Source organism: Nelumbo lutea, chromosome 3, assembly GCF_056320005.1.
Source record: "Nelumbo lutea isolate HS-2025 chromosome 3, American lotus-T2T, whole genome shotgun sequence".
In the NCBI taxonomy this organism is placed as follows: domain Eukaryota; kingdom Viridiplantae; phylum Streptophyta; class Magnoliopsida; order Proteales; family Nelumbonaceae; genus Nelumbo; species Nelumbo lutea.
This window is the reverse complement of record NC_142686.1, coordinates 107,994,462-108,016,370: the sequence shown is the minus strand read 5'-3', so window position 1 is coordinate 108,016,370 and position 21,909 is coordinate 107,994,462. Positions and strand designations below refer to the sequence as shown.

The 21,909-nt window shown below is 40.3% G+C and overlaps 2 protein-coding genes across 14 annotated transcripts; both read right to left on the bottom strand.

Annotated features, from left to right (window-relative positions):
* Positions 1-200: 200 nt before the first annotated feature.
* Positions 201-8,835, bottom strand: LOC148867484 (uncharacterized). Of its 12 annotated transcripts, none has more exons than XM_088979315.1 (8): positions 8,362-8,722; positions 8,148-8,186; positions 8,015-8,068; positions 7,864-7,917; positions 7,571-7,633; positions 1,028-1,081; positions 773-844; positions 201-608 (listed from the first exon to the last, which is right to left on the bottom strand). In XM_088979315.1, exons 1-8 carry the CDS (start codon positions 8,419-8,421, stop codon positions 495-497), a joined length of 510 nt encoding a protein of 169 aa, XP_088835441.1. In that variant the 5' UTR covers positions 8,422-8,722; the 3' UTR covers positions 201-494. The 12 variants fall into 12 exon arrangements, with proteins under 12 accessions (XP_088835441.1, XP_088835443.1, XP_088835442.1 ...); XM_088979317.1 differs by having other exon boundaries at positions 201-602; XM_088979316.1 differs by having other exon boundaries at positions 8,148-8,183; positions 8,362-8,713.
* A 5,549-nt stretch (positions 8,836-14,384) lies between these two features.
* On the bottom strand, positions 14,385-19,484 carry LOC148867483 (respiratory burst oxidase homolog protein B-like). Of its 2 annotated transcripts, none has more exons than XM_088975068.1 (12): positions 19,122-19,484; positions 18,228-18,793; positions 17,970-18,129; positions 17,656-17,704; positions 17,220-17,333; positions 16,284-17,102; positions 16,096-16,191; positions 15,866-15,981; positions 15,650-15,752; positions 15,460-15,533; positions 14,853-15,367; positions 14,385-14,738 (listed from the first exon to the last, which is right to left on the bottom strand). In XM_088975068.1, the coding sequence occupies exons 2-12, from the start codon at positions 18,742-18,744 to the stop codon at positions 14,629-14,631; spliced, it is 2,673 nt and encodes an 890-aa protein (XP_088831194.1). In that variant the 5' UTR covers positions 18,745-18,793; positions 19,122-19,484; the 3' UTR covers positions 14,385-14,628. The 2 variants fall into 2 exon arrangements, with proteins under 2 accessions (XP_088831194.1, XP_088831195.1); XM_088975069.1 differs by lacking the exon at positions 19,122-19,484 and adding an exon at positions 18,980-19,113.
* Between the last annotated feature and the right edge of the window lie 2,425 nt (positions 19,485-21,909).

Genomic DNA, 21,909 nt, shown 5'->3' with positions numbered 1-21,909 from the left:
ACTCAACTGTTCCATTGGTAATCAGGCTATTTCCTTTTCTTTATGAAATATTGAATTGAATGCCCAGAAAGATGTGTTAATGAATCTTATTCAAGAATCAACATCCATCCAAGGCATTCCTGAGTAAGGTGAACAAATTACAAAACTAAAACCTGCTTGCCCCCTGTTCAATTATTATGGATTTGGACCCCATCCTAGAATTAAAACAAACTCATCTAGATGTTTAAAATTATAACTATGAAACTCAAGAGGAGATGTAAGATAAAACTAGCCAGATAATACTTTTTCTCAAACAGTTGGTACAGAGAGAATTGTCTTACAAGAGATGGCCACGGCCAAGTCTTAATTTAGGAATCATTTTCATCATCGCATTTTCTCTAACATGATGAGAAAAATAAGCACATAGCATCTTCCCATCTCACCCCGAAGGAAGGGAATGAGACAAAAGGCTCTTATCAGAGATAAGATTGGAATTGCCCAAGATAAAATACAATTTATTGTTGAATGTCCTCCGTATTCTCTTGTGCTGGAGCCGAATTTTCCTCTGCATTATTTACTTCTGCTTCAGGATTTTTTGTTTCGTCCACATCTTCTGACAAATCCTGCAACTACAAGGACTAGAATGATCAGCTGAGTAGGTCAATTCTATGCTACAGCAAAATGGAAGGTTCTATTATTTACAAGTGTGAATAAGTTGCCCAAAGAAAAATTAAAACATGACATAATATGGATCACACTGAAAAGATAATAGCCACCCAAGTTAAATCACTACCCCCAAGTTCCTTAGATTAGCAGCCACATCCTCTTGTTGCTGTTGGAGAGTGGTTCTCAGTTCTTGAAATTCCTAATTTTGTTCAATCAATCAGTGTTAAACAAATGTCAAGGATAAGTGAAAATCGCACGATCAGCGTTATGTCAATGGCAAGAATAAAGTTTAAGAAAAAGACTTTGAAAAGAAAAAAGAAAAAAAGTTGCCAGTGTGATAATGGAAAACAAGGAGAGAGTGGCAAGCATCAATTGGACTTACTAATCTAAGTTGCTCCACTTCCACATTGAGAGATTTCTTTAGTTCTGATAGTTCCTGCATTACAAGTTGCAAGTAAACATTTCAAGCGCAACTGTAAAAATCTTACAATTAATGAATAAACTGTTAATCACAATGGTTTCTAATCTATTATGCACAAAAGGTCAAGGCATTTATGATGTACCATATAACGATTAATCCAAAAATATCATTTTCCATCTGGCAGAGGGCTCAGTTGATGTAAAATTTTAGAAATGCATAATTTCCCCAGTTTTATGGTTACAACTTACAATCTTAATATTATTTTGTACGGATGCAACATTGAGCATTCTCATCCTTTTATCTTCCCAAATAGAATTCAGCCTAGCTCAGACCCAGTAAATTCCCAACTATACTAGGACCTATTTAATTGGTCCAATTAAAAACCAGAGACAACATTACTACAACTCACTTTTCCAAATTGAGGGAAAAAGGAACAAAACATTAAGCAGGTTCCATGACTGAGAAGAGGGAGCTTTTGCAGAGCCAGGAATGAAATGGTAAAGGAAAAAGAGGCAATAGATCCACAGGACACACTTAACATAGCATCATTGCAACAACCATGTTTTTAATGCAAATAGGACTGAAACTTATTAGGCCACACCAGCAAAGCAAGTAGCACCAAACAGCAACAAAGTCCTCTCAATTTAGCTGACAGTGTACTGAGCTTCTTATGAAACCTTACTAGGCCATTCTCATCATAGTTCCAGTTGCCATAGCACATGAAGGCATTTGAAATTACACTGCAATTTACAGCAACTAGACACTGGTGCAAAACTTTTATATTCAAATCATGCACCCAGACATTGTTTTCCATCACTTCCCAATTAACAGAGAAGCAATATGATTTAAGATCAATCAATTAGCTTCAGCACTGACAGTGGTGCCATTCTGTCATTCACTCACACAATCCCCGTAAGGGGTACCCAAAAATAGAACCCACAAAGCATTTTTTTAATCAGGCCATTTTTAGTGCTGTAACTTGGGAAAGACTCAAGTTGAGCATCTGATAAATTTTCAAGGAGCCTGAACCGAGGACCAGGACCAAGGTCCAAAGTATCAATACATATCATAGTTATCACACGATATGTTTTGGTTTTCTGGGCCACCAATACACTAAGGCCCCATTCATTTTCAAGTTGGGGGTGGAGGAAGTTGACCAACTTTCCCATGTTCCTTTTCAGGTAAATGTGTGACCCACAGTAATGGCACTTTCCCCGGGTAAGTTTTTTGGCCACTTACCCAGGAAACTCTTACCCTTCTCCCAGGTGGGTAAGCTACTTTCCCTCTTGAGAGGAAAGATGCTGAAATTTAATGAGACAAAAATGTGCATTAAATAGGCACTAAAAACAAAAAGGTAAAAGGATAAAAATGGAAACAGGGAAAACCTACCTGTGCAGAAAAGAACAACAGTAAATGAACTTACCTGGGAAACACTTACCCGGATAAGTGCATTTACCCAGGTAAGTGATTTACCTGAATAATAAGAGTTGGGTGATTTTAATTGTTTATTCGACATGTCCACTGTCAAATTGTCAAACCAAAAAAGTAGAAAAAAGACTATCAATAGAAATAAACTCTCCACCTTTGAACCTTGGACAGGACTGTTGCAGTGGAAGATTTTCAAATTGGGTATCCAAGCTGTAACTAGTCATTTGTTCTAATTTTAACTTCCTTTCAAGTTTATTTCTGTAAAAGCCATGACAAATAATATAGAAGCATCTGAAAGTCCACTAATGCAACCACATATTAGTCTTTCACTGGGTTGTCTATTTCATTGATGGTTACTTTGAGTATTGAGAATTATTAAGTGTTTCTTTTTAATTGTTATGTCTTAAGTCTACTATGGTTTTTGACTCTTTATTTCTCTTGGAATTTGGTTGTTAATTAATAGATATAGATGGTAGCATACAAGGTATAAAGTTTTAAGTCTTAGTTTTTATGAGAATCTGCCCAACGTGTCTCTTTGCCCATTTACTAAAATTTCCACATAAACTAATGAAGAAGCATGAAGTATTTTTTTAGTTCATTTCTTTATGAAGCTTATATCTTGCAATTGTATTTAATGATTCCCATCCAATTAAGCATGTGTCGTATTCATACAGAGCAGCATAGTAGTAAAGATGGCCAGCTGGTGCCTAGATGTCTTCACCTGCCAAAGCTAGTCAACACCTATGCAACAAGTAAGCACTACTAATGTGACAAAAATAATTAAACATAAATATATTTTACAATGTACATATAACACACGAGTATTATGTAACGCATTTTTTTTTTATTTTGAGAAAAGAAGTATTATGTAACTGCTTGTTAATTACAAATTACTAAACTACAAAATGAATCATTAAATGATTTGATTACAACTTATACCTAATTTTCAAAGAAATGATGATTTTTAAATGGTTCAACATCAAGTACACATGCATATACAAGGATTAGGTGCCCAAATTCTTGGCTGTACATTCAATCATGACAACCCAAAATTTCGTGCATATACTCTAGAAAGGTGACAATCACTCGTTTGCCCTCACTTAGTGCCTAATTAGCCATCTAGACAATGAATCAAATGCATAGGCTGTCACCTAGCTAATGCCTAGTTGATGCTTTGACCACACTGTTAGAGACAACAAATGGTTCCATCTCCCATGGCAGAGTGATTCTGGAGTGGTCTAGGATTATCCCATCCAAATATTGCAGGTTGAGTTGCATCTCAGATAGGGAAGTCTCTAAATTGGATAGGATCTATTATAATTTTGGCATATCGACAGATAGGAGAATTCCTAAATCACCTCTGTTCAATCACCTAGTCCAATACAACCCTATACTCCACCAAGCATTGGCGCTTCTCCAAGTTATCATAACCATCCAAATTAATTTAAAAGCATAGTTTTCAAGGCACCAAGGCAAGGCTAGGCAACTGGGGGGCGCCTTGTCGCCTAGTCGCCTAGGCAATGGATTTTTTATGTTAAAAAACATAGATCCTAGGGTAGTTACCTAGGTACCATAACCATATTTCTTTAATAATTATTCATGATTTTCATAAGAAAAGTATAAATTTCATATTAAAGTATAGAAAATCAACATATTCATGAGAAGAAAAGGAAGAAGTAAAATAAAATTCAAAAAACATAGGGACTGAACCCTTATTTTTGTTATAGGAAAGAAAAAAATAAAAAGTATTAGCAGTAGTAGTAGTAGTAGTAGTAGTAGTAGTAGAAGAAGAAGAAGAAGAAGAAGAAGAAGAAGAAAAAGTAGAAGAAGAAGTAGAAGAAGAATATATGGAAGAGGAAAATGTGCTGATTAGAAAAACTTTTTAGTTCTTCCTTACTTTTTGGTTCAGGTTTTTAAGTCTTTGAGGGTTCAATACAGCATTTAGCAATGTTTGTGTTGATTAAACCCTAATAAATACGAAAATAAAAAGAAATTAGTATATAAATACACAAAATGGTTATTTTAGTTTAATAATGTCTATTTTATAATTATAATCTCAAAAAAGAATGAATAAAAAAGTATTTTATAGTAGGAAGTAGAAAACTGTTAGGCAATTAGGCAAGGCGAGCCTCAAAGGGCGCCTTGTCGCCTAGGCATCACCTTGACAACTATGTTTAAAAGCTGCATAAAAAAGGTCTTACTGTTGACATGACACAAAGGCCTTCAAGCAGAAATTTATCCAGTGAATACAGTGTGATAGGCAAAAATGTGGGGCCTTCTTTTTTTATTGGAAACAGTAACTTCATTACAATATTAAGTACAACTGTCAACCCCTAAACAGGTATTGAGTCCCCAGTAATCTTTATTACAAAACTACGCAAAACATACCCTCCCTCACAGTCCCTTGTTTAGCCAATGTGTCACCAAAGTCATTAGCTGATCTTCTTGTCCATTTGAAGCAAGCACCCATCTCCCTTGTTATATTGAGGATTTCCCTTATGGGCTGTCTATAAACCCAGGTTCCCAACTTACCTGATTGCAACCAACCAACCAATCAAGCACCAATCCCCGCCATTCCATTTCCCAATTCCCAATCAGTTGTGAAAAGGAATCTGTCTAACTTGCAGCAAGTGGGGACTTCTTGAAAATTTGACCAAGTAAGATTTGCCTTCTGAATAGGTAGGTCCCGCAACTCAAAGGTTTCTACAAAGAGGTTAAACTTCCTCACTGCTGCTAACTCCTCCCAAAGTCACTCCCTTTCCTTATAAGAGGCAGTCGGTGGGTCCATACACATTAGTTAAAACCGATTCCCAATCATCCACTCTCCTCTTCAGCTTTATGGACACTGAATACTTCCCAATTAACTCCTCAGTACACTCCAATTCTGCATTATAAGACAGATTCCTGAAATTCTTCCAAAATGGACATCACAAGCATAACATGACAAGCTTTTTTCTGTCCTTACAATTTCTTCAATCCTTATATCTGTTTAAATTCCACAGGAAATAGAATGCCTTCATTGCAGCGTTATCAATGCAGTAAAGCAATGACAAGCTGTTTTAGCCTCACTAATCAATGTGATGACTAGTTGATTCCTAGGTGCTAACTAGTTGATAAAAAAGGATATGTTCTATATTTAAGATATGGAAGCAATCTCATACCAAAATACCACTGATTCAAAGAAGCTTAAAGTTGGTCAAAATGTTGTACTTTTGAAAACATAAGTTCAACTTGGCAAGGAGTCGCCTAAGCAACTAGGCACCCTTCACTGGGTGCCTCACCTAAATGCCTTGCAGCAATAAGGGCCTGTCTAGGCAACTAGGCACCCAGCTTGGCAACAAAAACGACAAGGCAGGCACCTTATTATAATACCATTTATATTGATACATCTTATTAATATGTATGTTAGTGCATTCTATCACATATACGCTTTGTTTAAAAGTTTTGCTATTGAAATTTAAAAGATCAAAGGATTCTGATAAAAGAAAAAGAAAGAATAGAATATTTATCAAAAAAAAGAAAGAACAGAAGTATAGAGAAGTTTCTTTTTTTGTTTTTTTTTTTTTTCTCTCTTACATTAAATAAAACAGCAACTCTGCTCTTGTTTTCTTTTTTCCTCTTTTACTGTCCATCTTGAATTTTTATCATATAAACTTATAACCTCCTTTAGTTGCTAATGGATATGAAATTGCTCTATTAAATACATTATATTAGTATGGTTTTTCAAAATAATGAAATTAATATATTTAAAAGATTTTCATCTTTTAGATATGATTATTTGCAATGTTTTAAGAGGAAACTTAATATTATTATTAAAGAGAATTGCTATTTTTCCTATTAATATTCATGCTATGAAACTAGGGAACTAGCCAAAAGTCAATTCCTTATTTTATAAAATTCTTATCGCCTAGGTCCCCGGTGTTTCCCAAAATTGCTTAGATGCCTTGGCAACTATGACTCTGATATAAGTTATTATTTTCAAGTCATTTTGTTCATCATGATATAATACAACATCAAAATCATCTTTAGTCCAGTTTATTAGTAACATACAGTATTCTAATAATTTTTAGTTTAAGTTATTAACCATATTGAATATCCAAATTTTATTCAAGTTCCATCTGATTTTACTCAATCCGTTTGCAGGCCTAGACATTTCACAAGGTTAACAATCTAAAGTTGATCTAATCCCAGCTGTTAATAATATATTGGTCCCAAATCATTTGAGGTTTTCCTTTTTAAAACAAATTCAGTTACAGGTTTTCTTAATGACCAGTAATTAACCAATTTCTGGTGACAATAATGTTGCTTCCAATGCTATGCAAAAGTAAAATAAATGTGTTCAATTTCATATGATGACCAAAATTCCCAAACAGGCTATTAAAACATAATTCTTATATTTGTCCACAAAATTCTTATGCTCTTTTTATATGATGACCATTTTCTGGAAAAAGTGTACCTTCACTGATTCTGTGTTTTTGGCTGCTACTTATATTCGTTCACAAAACATAATTCTTATTCTCTTTTTAGTTTAAGCTTCAACCAAGTGCCAAGGGTCTAATATATCAAATACAAGGGCAATAACCCCCACCCTAGTGCAATTCCAGTTTGGATGCCAAGTCGCACTTCAATTTGCAAGCCATGAGATGCATTGCCACCAAGGTGTGGTGAAAAAATAAATTATATACTTAAATTCAGAGTAGGCCTAATCTCCAAAAAACGTAGAACAAGAAAGTGAATGCATTTTACAGAAAGCAGAAGGGGTTGGTTCCAAATCTACAGATTTTCCTGTAGAGAATTCAAGTGGCTGAATCATTGTTCTTCACCAAACCATGGTACAAAAAACAGGAAGAAAATGAACAAGAAATTGAAATACCAACAAATTCAAACCTATGGATGTTACAGCACAAATTATTCTCTTGTTAATAGAAGTTACTCTTTTTCTCTTAACAGATAAATTACACATCTAATTGCTTTCTTTATAATAAGATTTCTATTATAAAAATAACTGATGCAGATGTTAAATAACCAGTACCAAATTACAATTCAAAAGCATTTTGTAAAACCAAAGGGGCCTACTTTGTGGTTGAAAGTATCCTCAGGAGCAAGCACGAATGGAACCGAAATGGAACTCTTTCCAATCTATGGAAAATATACATTAGCTAAAAAAAAAAGAAATGAAAGGAAAGGAACAAGGGGTTTTTATTGTTCAGTCCACCCCAACAAATCTTAGCTCCACCGTACAGTTGGGGTAGGTGCTAGCTCGGAATTGATGCCGGCGTATTTGAAATTTTGAATTGTTGTACGTCTGCAGTGGAATTTAGAATTCTGAGGCGGAGTGCAGTATAGTTTTTACAAGAAACAATACTCACATCGCGATAGATTTTAACTTGAGTATCTAACTTGGACCTCCAGTTCTGCAAGTCCTGCAATGTTCCAGGAAGATTTGTTTTAGTAAGGAGAGGAATTAAAAAGAGAGAGGAACTAAAACAGAAATTTGTAACGAAATCCCTCGCAAATCACCTGCTTTAACCCTTGAATTCTACTTAGCAGCTCCGATCTAGATTCATTCAATTCCTGCAAATAAAATGGCCATATTATCAAGAGCATTTTAGTGAAAGTAAGAAGGGGGGGCAAAACAAACTCTCCAACTTACGGCAATCCTTGAGCTGATAGGGGTCATGTTTTCTTTCTTCTAAGGACACAAACAAAACAAAAAAAAAAAAAACCGAACAGGCAAAGTCAGAATGAGTAGAGCGAAACTGGGAGTTAGATTAAGATGTAGATCTGTTGCACTCAGGTACTATCCGGGCTGCAAGAACAAAAGAAAGAAATTGCAGAACTAACTGATACTTGACGGAGAAAGTTACCGAGGAAAGAGGAACAACGGCCGGAGCTACAGCAAGCGAAACCGAATCAGAATCCGCCATTAAAGTAGCAGCAGCAGATCAACTCAGTGGATATATGGATGGACGAATGGAGAGGATTGTTCTCTAGGGTTAAGGTTTCGTGTAGCAGATTTTCAGTCCTTGTTCAACGTTAGTGGTTGCTACTTGTGACAGTCTCACTGAGCTGAAAACTTAAATGAGGAGAGAGAGAGTGAGGGAGGGAGGGAGGGGACAGGGGAGAGAGTCAAAGAAGAGGAGAGTGGAGATTTGTTGAGGGAGAGTTTGGTGAGTTTAAAATTGTGAAATTGATTTGTTAGAAAGGCTGGGTTGGATTTGAGCGGGCGAATTGCAATTTGCGATCTATCTGGATCTATGGATTTCGGAGTTCGTTGTGGGGTCCCGTTTTTGAATCTTCCGCAGTCCGCACCCCCACTCCCTGCAAATCACGTGAAAATCTCACACTATTCCCTTCGAATTTGAAAGTTTAAATAAGACCTCGTTTTCGAGTGAATCGGGATATGCTATTTAGTTCCAAAACACTTACAACATGATCCGACGCCGCATATGTCAAGCAAGGAAATTGTGACACCTGACACCTCATGCAAATCAAGTGCATCCTCTTGACAATTAGGCAGTTCGGTAGGGCTTGCTACAGCTTGTCATTTATAGACAGCTCGGGCAACTCGGCAGAGTTTGCCATGGCTTGCCACTTATAGATAGCTCGGGTGGCTCAGCAGAGCTTGCCACAGCTTGCCACTTACAAACAGCTCAACATGGCTCGCCATAGGCAGCTCGGCAGAGCTCACCACAAGCAGCTCGGCATAACTCTCCCCTAGGCAACTCGCCACTTGCAGGGTAGCTCTTAGAAGAGCAGTTCGGCATATCGCAGGAAGATCTCTGCCTGACATTCGTACCTGTCGGATCTGGTGGCAGCGCCCACATCTCTTGCCAGGTGGCGTCGTGCCTGTCGTCTCTAAAAAGCATGGCACGCCTGATGAGTCCGTACCTTGCAGCAGCCTGCACCTGCCACCTCAGTCTTGGCAATAATGGCTAGGGCAGTGGTGGTTACGTCTGATGTGATTGGGCACCACTATATAAGGACTCCGACCCCCAAAGCCAATGAGAGAATGAAAAAATGGAGGTAATCCCCGCTCTCTAGCTCTCTCGTTCCTCCAATATTATCTTCAAGCTCTCTACAATTAGAGTGCTAACTTAGGCATCGGAGAGTCCTCGTCGGGTAAATACCCCCGGGCCCCCTAGTTCAGTTCTCATAGGTTTCTCAGCTCCCGCTACCTACAAGGGAGAGAATGAAAAAATGGAGGTAATCCCTACTCTCTAGCTCTCTCATTCCTCCAATATCATCTTCAAGCTCTCTACAATTAGAGTGCTAACTTAGGCATCGGAGAGTCCCCGCCGGGTAAATACCCCTGGGCCCCCTGGTTCAATTCTCGTAGGTCCCTCAGCTCTCACCGCCTACAAAAAGGAGAAAAATATGGAGTTTTCGCAGGTCCCTCAACTCCCACCACCTACAAAAGAGAGAAGATCACCTCATGTAGAGGGCATTCGGGTTGCGCTACACCAGGGAGCTCCACCATCCTCTGAGTTACAGGGCGCCTAGGAGCAGGTCAAATGACAAGTCCACCAAGGTAGCTCACCACCAGGGAGCTCGGCATAGCTCTCCCCCAAGCAGTTCGCCACCTGGGAGCTCCACCATCCTCTCTTGGGAGCAGGTCAAATGACGAGGTACTTAGCCAAAAAAAAATTGATACATCACAAAAAATTGGTGCGTGACCAGAAACGGTTACATCAATGAGTTTGGGTCAGTTTTGGTTTAAATATATACAATTTCGAAATATATATTTCAGCTTTATATATATATATATTTCAAAATATATTTTCTAGAAATGTATTTAAAACTAAAATATACATATTATATAATATATTAAGTGAGAATATATTTATTGGAAATACATTCAAAATTGAAATATATATTTCAGAATATACATAATATATATATAATATTTCAATGAGAATATATTTATAGATAACTTGGTTCGAATCGGTTTTGGTTTTTGATGTAACCGGTTCCGGTCATGTATCATTTTTTTCGTGATGTGTCAATTTTTTGGCTAAGTACCCCGTCATCTCATATGCTCCCATGTGGTCGGTGACTCAGAGGCTGAAGTGGAGCTCCCTGGTGGCGAACTGCTTGGATGTGAGCTACCTTGATGAGCTGCCTGAGGTGAGCTACCTTGATGATGAACTCCCTAGTGTAGTGCAACCCGACTGCTAGCGGTAGGAGGTGATCCGGCTACGAGTAACGACGAGAATTGAACTGGCTGCTCCCTGCTGGCAATGATCTACTCATCTTTATAAGCGGTGGGAGCTGAGGGACCTGTGAGAACCAAATCAGAGAACCTAGGGGTGTTTACCCGGTGAGGTCACTCTGATGGCTAAGTTAGCATAGTATAATAGTAGAGAGCTTGAAGATGATAAGAGAATGAGAGAGAGCTAGAGAGCAAAGGTTACCTATCCCTTTTTTGCATCATCCTTGCCTCTGGGGGGTGAGGTCTTTATATACTGGAGTCCTTGTGGGTTTGGTGGAGAAGTTCCTGGATCCTAGCTGTGATGGGACTGGCTTGCGTGTTAGGTGGATGAAATGCCATCAAACGGTAATATTGTCCCTTCTTGTCAAAACTGGGGAGTTGGTGAGCTAATATAGCCATTATAAGTCACAATCCCGTAAAATGCGGGGTACGGTGGTGGGTTCCTCAAGGTTGTCAGATTGGCACCTATGTCAGGTCGTCAGGTTGGTGCCTGGGCCAGGCCGTCAGCTCGTACCAGAGCCAGGTCGCGCCAGGGCTAGGTTGCCAGCTCATGCCAAGGCCAGGTTGTGCCTGGGCTAGGCTGCTAGCTTGTGCCAGGACCAGGCTGCCAGCTCGTGCCAAGGCCAGGTGGCGCCAGGGCCAGGCTGCGAGCTCGTGTCAAGGCTAGGTTGCCAGCTCGTGCCAGGCCACATCTGTGCCAGGCCACGCCTACGCCAGGCCGCACCTGCGCCAAGCCGCACCTAGTGGGACACCATCAACTTAGCAAAGGCAAGTTGTTGTCAAAGTGGTCCTGAGTGTCGCCTAGTTGTTCTGAGGTGCCAGACTACATGATGGCAAGCTGCCTAGTGGCGAGTTGCCTGTGAGTGCTGCATGGTGGCGAGTTGCCTAGTGGCGAACTGCCTATGTAGTGTTGCATGATGGCGAGCTGCCTAGTGGCTAGCCTATAACAAGCTACCTGTGGCGAGCTCGAGTTGTCTAGCTGTCAAGTGGCTGCACTTAGTCGGCATGAGGTGTTGTCAAGTGTCACAATGTCATTGGAGGGCCAAATCTGCCCTTATCAGTTTTCATGTGTAAAAACTGAAACCGAGCCAAATTATCGATTTACCCATCTTTTCAACCTGAAACCGACCAATGGTGAAGAAAAACCGGCCAAATCGGATTGGATCGAGCCAGGTTGGTTGGTTTGAATTTATTTGTGAACAACCCTATCAGCGTCCCATAGCCCATCCTAGTCATGTATTGAGAACATCTCCTCATGACAAATATGAGAGATGTTCCCAATGCACGCTAAGATGTTCCTTATAGGCATGCCAATCTGATGCCTAATCTGAGTTGTAATCGAGGCGGATATGCAATAGATAATCCTATCAAATTGGATGAGTCAAGGTAGAATAACGAGTAGTGCATCGAGTAGATCTGCAAGCAAAACAATGTCAGAGGCCCAAGGAAGGCACTCCAATGCTTAAGTTAATAACAAATGGTGAGATCAGTTGGACTAAGCTATTGAGAATGAGATAGTCTGAGCCGAGGAAGAGGTGTGAGAGTACGAATGTAAGTGATGAGAGAGTGAAAGATAGCAAACCTTGGGGGGAGATGCCTTTAAATAGTCGTAGTACACCTAGACATGCTCCTTGTGGGGTTTTAGGGAAAATGTTGCATGTTGAAGTCTTTGGAAGTCTCCACCCTCCCCTTTGAGGGTGTCTATCTATAAAGATCATGTTGGCGCTTATTGGTGAGGGATTATACTTCCTTAGAGGTTCTCACTTATGGGACTATCACGTCGTCCTTGGTATGCGGTGTGCTAGTCTATTAACGTGGTCCGAGGAAGTTGGATGGGCTTGAGACACAACAACATCCACATGGCGACTTTGATTGGCTGAGACACGACCCTAACACCAATCCCCTAGTTCTAAAGTTGAAGGAGAAGGGTGCTCGACTACTACTACAATGAAGTCTAAGAGCTCCTGTAGTGCTTGGATGAAGAACTTCAATATTTTCGTTGGATCAGTCAAAGTGTGGTCAGACTAAGTGAGGGAACCACGGTGTCGGTTCAGAATAGTTGAATTTTGACCGTTGATAATACGACCCAATGGTCATCATTTCATCTACCCGAGGTTACGTGTGTGTAGAGTGCAGGGATGAATCAACACCGTTCAATAGGCTCAATCTTGACCATTGGTTGTGAGGCCTCTATATAGGGAGAGGGGGCAAACCATTTACTTTGCCGCCATCAACATTGCTCACAACCCATTGCAACATGACAAAACTAAGCATATTGAAGTTGACAGGCACTTCATTCGAGAAAGAGTGGCTTCTAGAGAAGTGTGTCTACTTTTCATCACCTTTGAAAGACAGTTAGCTGATTTCATTACCTTTGAAAGACAGTTGACATGATTGACAGCTATGTTCAAATTGAGGGGGAGTGTAGAGAAGATGGGCCGAATGGCCCATAGGCTGCTTATCCTTCTTTATTTTTTATGTTATTTGCTGTAATGAACCTTAATCTGGGCCTTATTCTTTTTTGTGTTATGTTTCTTAAATTTCTACCCAAATAGGGGCCTCTCTGTAAATTATTAAAGTTTAACTTAATGAAATGGAATTAGGGGTGTAAGAGAGAAGGTTATGTTCGAAAATCTCTCTCTCTGAACTCTAGTTGCCACCACCTTCTTCTTCTTCTTCTTCTTCTTCTCTCCTCTTGAAATATGATTTCTGCTACTTTCTTTTGAATTTTTGCAACTTTCTAAACAATCCTTTCTTTTCAAAAGGTTGTTTTTCTTCTGAATGATATTCTTATTTTTTAGTTTTCTTTAAGTTTTAGTTTTATAAATTTATATAATTTAAAAAATGGATTCTCAAAAAACACATGTAAACAGGTATATCAGTATCATATCGAAATTTTGATCCATGGTCTCAACTACCATTGTAGTTATACATCAAGAACATTTCACCACAAAGGACAAAGGAGATGTTCCTAATAGCTGCAATGGTTGTTGGGACCGGTGTCTGGACTAGATCTAAATACTATGATGACATATGTGATGTCCGTTCATATTAGAAGCATATTAGGAATTGGGATTTTCTCCTCACAAAGCACACCTCACACTAACCTCACAGGCACATCTCATCTTGTACTTGGGAACATCTCCCATGAATAATAAAACACAAATATGAGAGATGCTCACAATGTGCGGTTGAGACATGTTGTGAGGTTGGTGTGAAGAGCAGATCCCGACTCACATGTTGGGGGCAGATCTGGACTATCATTGGTGGGGTAGTGACATGTGGATCCTCACAACTCCATGAGTTAGGAGTTCGGATCTGCTCCTCATAGAGCATGCCTCACGGCGTATCATAGCAATGAGTTGGGAGCATAATACCAAGATTCAAATTTAAACAGTTGATAATCCGGACCCTCCCTCCCACCCTGAAGAAGACAAAGTTTATTCTTATTTCACATTTCTCTCTTATTGGATCAGTCTCTGCATGGATCAGAGGAACCATGTTCTTTTGGCTTAATATTTCTTTAAGCCAAATTTGTTTTAAAGACAAAAGGCAAATTTGATTGGAGTAGTTACAAATTTGTTCTAAAGCCAAATAATGTTTGCAACCCCAATTACAAAATGACAAATCTTTTTCTGTTTTGAACTCATTTCAGCACCAAACCAATTAAAAAGAGTATTGATCAAAAACATATAAGGTGAGATTAATCAACAAAAATCACATCCACCCTTCGTCCAACAATTACTAATTCACTAATTTGTAATGAAATTAGACACAACTAACTGCTTACAAATTACAAGTGTCTAACTAAAAAAAAAATCAAATAAAAAACAATCAAAAGAAAAATAACACACTGTGTGGTATATGCACTACAATATTATGTACTAGGTATATAGCTAGCGACCCTGTGCAAGCTCTGAACTCAAAAATTCTCCTTGTGGAAATCAAACTTGGTCGTCGTCTTCCTGGAGAAGTCTTGTGCTAACCGTCGTAACTCGCCGGTCAATCCAGGAGCCCCACAGTAGAACACCCCTGCAACAAATTAAAACCCATCGTTAGTTGGTTCTAAAAAAGCCCAGTGATCACGAATGGAATTGTTCTGTGTTCAGCGTTCAGACGATGGAAGGGAGCTAGTTAGTTGCTTACCGACGCGCTGATCAGTGTGGTTAACGGCGACGTGCTTGAAAACATTCCGCCAGTTTGGCCTAGCGAAGTGAGTCTTCACCTGTGTCCCGGATACAATATCTACACCACTCTTGGCATGGTGGAGTGATTGGAGCATGGTGATAAGCGCCGACCGAGCATCACCTTCCTCGTAGACACTGGTGCAGTAGTTGTGAAGCTCGATGACCCCATCTCGGTCATACTCTGCAACCTCATTCAGTACTCCCCTGAACCATTCAAATGAGCCTTGTTCACGGGTAACCCAGTAGAAGTAGGCTCGTTTTGTGGCAAAAGGTTTCTTCTTGTTGTCCTTGGATCCAACTTCCACGGCACCTTCCTCAGCGTCATTCTGTTGCTTGATGTTGTTCAGAACGTCTTTAACTATACTGATCAGTGGTGTGGCGCCAATCCCCAGCCCAACAAGGAGCAGGACATCATATTCTTTGTAGTCCTGTGCCGGGGCTCCATATGGACCATCAATCAACAGTCTTGGCAACCTGCTTGATTAACAGACATCATATGAGTTTCAGAGTTCAAACTGAAAATTAAAGCACAAAGAACACTCGTGGAGTACTGAAGAAAACTTTACCTCGGGGGGTTGGAGCCTGTTTTAATATCAGCTCGCAGAAGCCCACTCTGGTCTTCGGTTGGGGGTTGACACACCTGCACGTGTTTAGACATGAAAGATTATTAATTGCTTGCTAAAACACACAAGAGAGAGAGAGAGAGAGAGAGAGAGAGAGAGAGAGAGAGAGAGTCTGCAATCAAATTGATCATACCTGAGCAAAGACAGCTTTGAGCTGCGATGTCCAGTCACCTAATGTGCGAATATGAATGCTCAGATAATCATCTCCGGGGGCTGATGTAATAGAGAAAGGATGCCTGAAGAAAGAACATAGCAGAAACAAAGCATGATCATCAATAACGACTTCAACCAGCTGCAGAATTTTTATATGGTAGAAGCCAAACAGAATTTTGCTCAATTATGTGTGTACCATTGCAAAGAAGAAACAGCGGAACAGTTGACAAAGATATATTGCCCGCTTCTGTACTTAAATCCTTGGGGTTTAGACATATGGAGTGCCAACACATTTCCAGGATAGACGGCAACCTGGGGAATTGAAAATGAACAGAAGTATGCACAAGGAATTAATGAATCTCCACTGTAATATCTTGCAATTGATAATATAATATTGGGTTTTAAGAGAGATTTGATCTTAATTACCTTCAAAATCTTAACTGTCTTATAGCCAGACCGGAAGGTGCGAATCAAGCGCTCGCATGCATACAATGTGACTGGTACTGCGAGATACATCCATGTCTGCAATTGAAATACAAGTAGAATTGCTTCAGATTTGGCCTTAATCGAGGATCCAAATGCTGTACTAGTAAGTGAGAGTTAAAAATGCTTACAGTTTTCTTGTACCATTTCTTCTGGAGGTAGAGGAAGTAACCATGAATGACGAACAGGACGTAAACAATAACAAACAGGTGGTGGGAGTACCAGAAGGCATTGAAACCAGTAAGCTTCTTGAGGGATTTCGGAAGCCTGAGCCTGTTCCTTCTGAACCAAGGCTGGGCTAATACGTACGCAATGATCATGAGCACCAGCATCGTGACCCCAGTCCAACCCTCCGTTCCTTTCACAAACCACCAATAGTTAGGAGGGCGTTCCTCACCGAAGAAGGGCTTCATCGGCTCATACTCTGCATCTGTGGCGTGTAACAGACGTGGGAAATCGCAGGTTATGTGAGCAACGGCGTGGAGCCCTACCCCGATGGCAATCCCCAGAGCGACGACCTTGTGGAAGTTGATATTGTCGTCGAAGGGAATAACCATTCCCAGCTTGGTTTTGCTTCTGAGCCATGTTATCGTGTTTCTGCAAACCGGGAGGAGAATGATGGCCATGTTGAACTTGGTCGTCTCGGCTCCGCCCTTGGCCGTGGTAACACAATAGCCCATGATATCGAACACGGCCCGATGCTTGTACTGGATGAACTTCCATGTGAAGAGGCCGACGCAGATGGAAACCCAGAGCGCCAGCACCCAAACTCGCTTCCAGTTGTCCTCAAGGAAGTAAGCCGCCTTCCGGTAGTATCGCTTGATGGGGTTGGGCTCTTTGGTCGGAACCAGCTTTTGGCTCAGCAATTGGCTGAGGTTACGACTCTGGGTCATCCCTAGATTCGTCGACTGACTGGGCGCTTGCAGCAGTAGCATCTCCAAATTGTAGACCTGTTGGACAGTCCCATACGAACATCGTTAACACAACCCAGAAGCTACGAACAGACTGTACATATTTCTGTAAATTTCAGACTTGCTTGCAAGAAGAAGAAACCATTAACAACCGACCTCAATGTAACCCAGGTTATTAGGGTCCAACTCTTCCATGATCATGGCCGTGTATTCATCAACTCGTTCCAGAATGCTTGACAGCTTGTTAGCCGAAGCACTTAGCGTGATCAACTGGAAACAATTCACCCGTCAGCATCATTAAATCAGATTATTAGTCGATCAATTAAGCACCGAAGTTTGACTAAAGGCTAAGTTTGGAAGTGCTTGTTTGAAAAATAAGTATTTATTGAATAATTAGTACGAGTGTTTGGTGAAAATTTTGATTTTGAAAATGATATGGTGGGCCAGTATTTTATTCTGAGAATAAGCACTTAAGCTTATTTTCCAAATACCAATAGTTACTTATTGTTGTGATCACAGTTCAAAATAAGTACTTATTCGAATAAGTACTTTTTTAAGCACTCCCAAACTTGACTTTTAAGCAGTTTCTAACCTCTTTCACTTCTTCTTCCGTGATTCTCCCGTCTGCATTCTTGTCAACCCTGCATAGTTAATGCCACCAGCTAGCTTAGTTTAGGCTAAGAATGATCACATGCATGCTTCTAACATTTTCCTAGTTCTATGATTCTATCAAGAGTTTGCGAATTAAATCCGGTGGTTCGGATTTCAGATCATCCTATTATGTTTGACTTTGACCATGGTGCATCCTCCTAGATCTCCTTGACCAAAATGACCTCCTCTTAAAGACACCGGAATTAATAATTTTAAGGGTATTGAGGGTAATTCAAGCAAATCTCTCTCTCTTACATGTCAAAGAACGTCTGCAGCCTGGCGTCGAAACTCTGATCGGTTATCTTCTCCCAGAACTCTCGAAGCTCGGTTTTGGTGATCAAGTGAGACACTATTCCTCTCCTACGAGCCAGCGCGTCGAACAACTCAGTCGCGAACTCGCCCGAATCGTTCATTCCTGGCAATGAAATCAATCACACCAGAGAGTCCATAAGCTTTTCTGGTTCGCCACGCACACTTAGAGAAAATAGGAGAGATAAAGTCAAATGATTTTACCTATGCATTTACCAAACCGGGTCCTGGGAAGTGAACCGTCCACCTGCAACTCGTTAAACCGCCTTTCGACCTCGGCCCAGCCATCGGAGCCGACGTTCTTGGTGATAAACTGGAGGCCTCGTAAGGCACGGGTGGCTCCCGACTTGGTTCGATCGACCCTGTTGAACTTGTTGCTGGAAGTAATGCGCCGGAGCTCCTGTGAGACCTGCCGTATCTTCATGGAGAACTGGGAGCCCAGAGAAGGCCGCCGCTCCAGACGGCTGGCCAGTAATGCCGTCTCCGGGTCACCTCCCTTGACGTTGTGAACCGAAACCGAGTCGTCTCGGACGTCCAGTGTTATTTCCACATAGTCTTCCCCGTCTTTGAACCTTGCGCTTCGTCTGTTGCTGCTTCTCTTGTTGCTGGTCAGGGGGCCGCTCAGAGGGCCACTGAACCCAACTCTCGCGCTTCCCGTGTCCGACTCGGAGCCCGGATCGGTTTGGTAGCCTTGGCTTCCTATTTCACTCCCTACGCCCATTTTTTCTGGAGTCTGATCGATCGTCCTCAGAACCTGGGGGTTCGGAATTCTGCAAGAAAGCACAGATATCCATGCATCAGTAGTGTTTCAGTTTATTAAGAGAGAAAACCAGAGAGAGAATGTTCAGAGAGTCAACAAATAAAAAAAAAAAGTGTCGCATTTTGCTCAGAGCTAGGGTCTTAGAATTGAAGATGAAGAGTTCAACAGAAAACCCAGTTAGATAACACTCCCTTACACGAATTATATAATGGAGTGATATCAATGTTCAGTGACAATGTTCGACGTTATCTTCAAAGAAAAACACAGACAGAACCCGATATTACGGAGAAAATCAAAAGGGTAGAGTGGAGATGAGAGGTCCGGCCGAGTGGTCTCACCAAGAATTATATTAAGAGGTTGTTGTCGACGAACACAAGACAAGAACAAAGAAGATCTCTGCCGGCCGATTACGTATGTTGTCTGCAGACAGAAGATGGGGAGGGACTTGGGACTGAGAGGAGTTGTTGGAGAATGTTGAATGGGTGGAGAGGGCTTTTATGGATGGCGAGGTGGAAAATGGAGCGAAGTCAAAACAGAGAGAGAGAGAGAGAGAAATCTAGGGGCGTAGTCCGGTGGTTTGTTTTTCAGGGGAGTTCCGGCTTCCACGCTTGCTTCAACCTTCCAACGTAGCACCGAAAGACCCCAAGTCCCAACCAACCAACCCAAACTCGTCAAAACACGGAAACTAGTTTTACCAAATTAGTGCTGCATGTGCTCAGACACGAATTTTATAGAGAAGAGTTATGAATCTAATTTTTATCAAATTTTTAATAATTAAATTCATTATTGAGATATAGACATAAAATGGGAAGAATAAGAAGTTGGCAAAATACTAGTTTATGATTCGTATACAGGTGGTTTGATTAGACTAATTCTTTCACCAGGACAAATATATAATAAACTGGATGATATATACGGTGGCCTAACAACTGTTTTACTACTACTACTACAGCATGACTCATGGAGTCACAGACTCACAGGCCGTAAGGTAGTCAATCTGTCCAGCCCACGTTCCCACCCACGAGACCGAATCAGCCCCCACAACATCGCACAGTACATCTCTGCCGTATATTGGAAACATCTCCCCAATCATGATATCATCGTTCCTGATATTATCATTAGGGGATGTTCTCAATACACAACAGGGATGTACAATGAGACATTGTGGGGCAGTCTTGTTGGGGGCTGATTTGAACTCCCCACCCATCAGCCCGAGTCTCCTTTTGGTATTCCCATATTCCCAACTCAGTTCACATCTGGGTTGGGTAGTTCCCAGATTTGTCCGATCCTTGATAAACATGGTCTGTTTGGTTCGCAACAGGGGTTTAAAATCGGAATTGCAATCGTCCATTTCAATTTCAACTATTTGATTGAATGGAATTAGAATCTAATTCTCATTCTTGTTGAAGGGTATTCTTGAAATTCAAAATACCGATACACTTTGTGTGTGATTCGGTGCATGGGGTGTATCAATACCCCCGTATATAGCAGATGTGATGCAAAATTTTGATCTTTTTTTTTTCTTTATTTGAGAGAATAGTAATTCCCTCCCCGCTCTCTTCAGGACAAGAATCTCATTTCAACCAATTCTGATTTTAATTCCAATATCCATATGAATCAAACAGATCATTCCGATTCCAATTTCAATTATAACTGCAAGTCAAACGGACCCTTACTGTGTTGCTGTGTGACTTCATATGGGATAATTTTGTGATTTGGGTCCCTCAAATCATAACCTATACTTAGTCAAATATGGATAGTGTACAAAACATTATCCACCAGATTCAAAATTATAAGAAATAGGATATCTTTGAGTCAATGTAATTAATCAACGGAAGATGTTGGAGTACTGACCTTGCCATCTAAATTTTACAACACACTAGAATTAGATATTGTTATTAATAAGACTTTGACAATAAGAGATGGTTTTAAAAAACAATCCGGAAACCGGAAAAATCAGGAACCGGTCATTTGATCGGATTCATTTCCCCCAAAACTGTTGATTTTAGTCAGTAAATCGTTGAACCGGCTGATTAATCATTCAAACCGTTCGAACGGTTTTGATTGTTTTCCAAAAATTTTGATTTTGGACTAGTAACTGGACTCCTGACCGGTTCATTTTTAAAAACCATGCCAGAAATGAAACTGTTCTGGCCACCGTTTTTTGGATTGACGGTTTGACCATTCAGTTCAAACAGACGACCTGTTCTGACAAAATTTAAAAGAATAAAAAATAATTAAAAATAAAAATGGACAAAAACCGTTGAATGGATCGACAGTTCAACCGCCCAAGTCAACAAATTGTTGACTGATTCAACGGTTTTTAACCATAAACCGGGTTTGAGATAAAATGAAACCGATTACCTAAATGGTTCCTAGGCCGAACAATCTAACTATCCAGGTTAACAACAGTTTGAAAACCATCCAATAAGAAAGCTTACTATGCTTAGAATGTCGAATTACAGCACATCTTCGCTATGTATTAGGATTATCTTCGGATGATAATATCAGAAATGATGATATCATAATCGAGAGATGTTCCCAATACACGGCACATAACACAAAAGTCAAGAATAAATGGTTATGGGGATGTGAACTCTATAATGTCTGTGTTGGATATCTGTTAGTCAAATTAAAGTTTTGAATAAATGCTTTTGGCGAAACCTTGACATTCATCAAGTGTCAAGACACGGTTCATTTGATTGAGGGTAATGGTCACATAACACAAAAGTCACAAATTATACCTTACCTACCGCGATATGTATGCTGCCCGTGATCGATCAGAATTCAGACAGACAAAATTGGTAAAGTTGGGTCAAGTGTGGGACATCCATGGACCACGGCCATGTATGCAATTCAAGAAGCTATCTAGAAGAACTCGGCTTCAATACTCACAAGATTATAAAATAAAAAGCTTACAGGTAGGAAGATATTCTCAATGTAAGGCCGTAAAAATTGTGTAAATGATATGAGTATGGTCTTATAAGTATTGAAGCCGATTTCACCCATAAGGCATGATCCATGTTCATGTACAAGTTGTGGTTCGACCAGAACTCATCCGACTAAGTTGAAAGATAAACATTAAAAAAACTTTCCTAATCATATGGCTCTCACACAAACCAAGAT

Bases quoted from the DNA above. Each gene is read 5' to 3' on its own strand.
- LOC148867484 (XM_088979315.1), bottom strand. From the start codon at position 8,421: ATGGCGGATTCTGATTCGGTTTCGCTTGCTGTAGCTCCGGCCGTTGTT. The intron at 8,069-8,147 runs GTAAGTTGGAGA...TTTTATTTGCAG, and splicing joins CTATCAGCTCAAGGATTGCC to GAATTGAATGAATCTAGATC. The intron at 1,082-7,570 runs GTAGGCCCCTTT...CTTGTAATGCAG, and splicing joins AGGATACTTTCAACCACAAA to GAACTATCAGAACTAAAGAA.
- LOC148867483 (XM_088975068.1), bottom strand. From the start codon at position 18,744: ATGGGCGTAGGGAGTGAAATAGGAAGCCAAGGCTACCAAACCGATCCG. The intron at 15,753-15,865 runs GTACACACATAA...TTCTTTCTTCAG, and splicing joins GCTGTTTCTTCTTTGCAATG to GCATCCTTTCTCTATTACAT. The intron at 15,534-15,649 runs GTATGATCAATT...AAACACGTGCAG, and splicing joins TCAAAGCTGTCTTTGCTCAG to GTGTGTCAACCCCCAACCGA.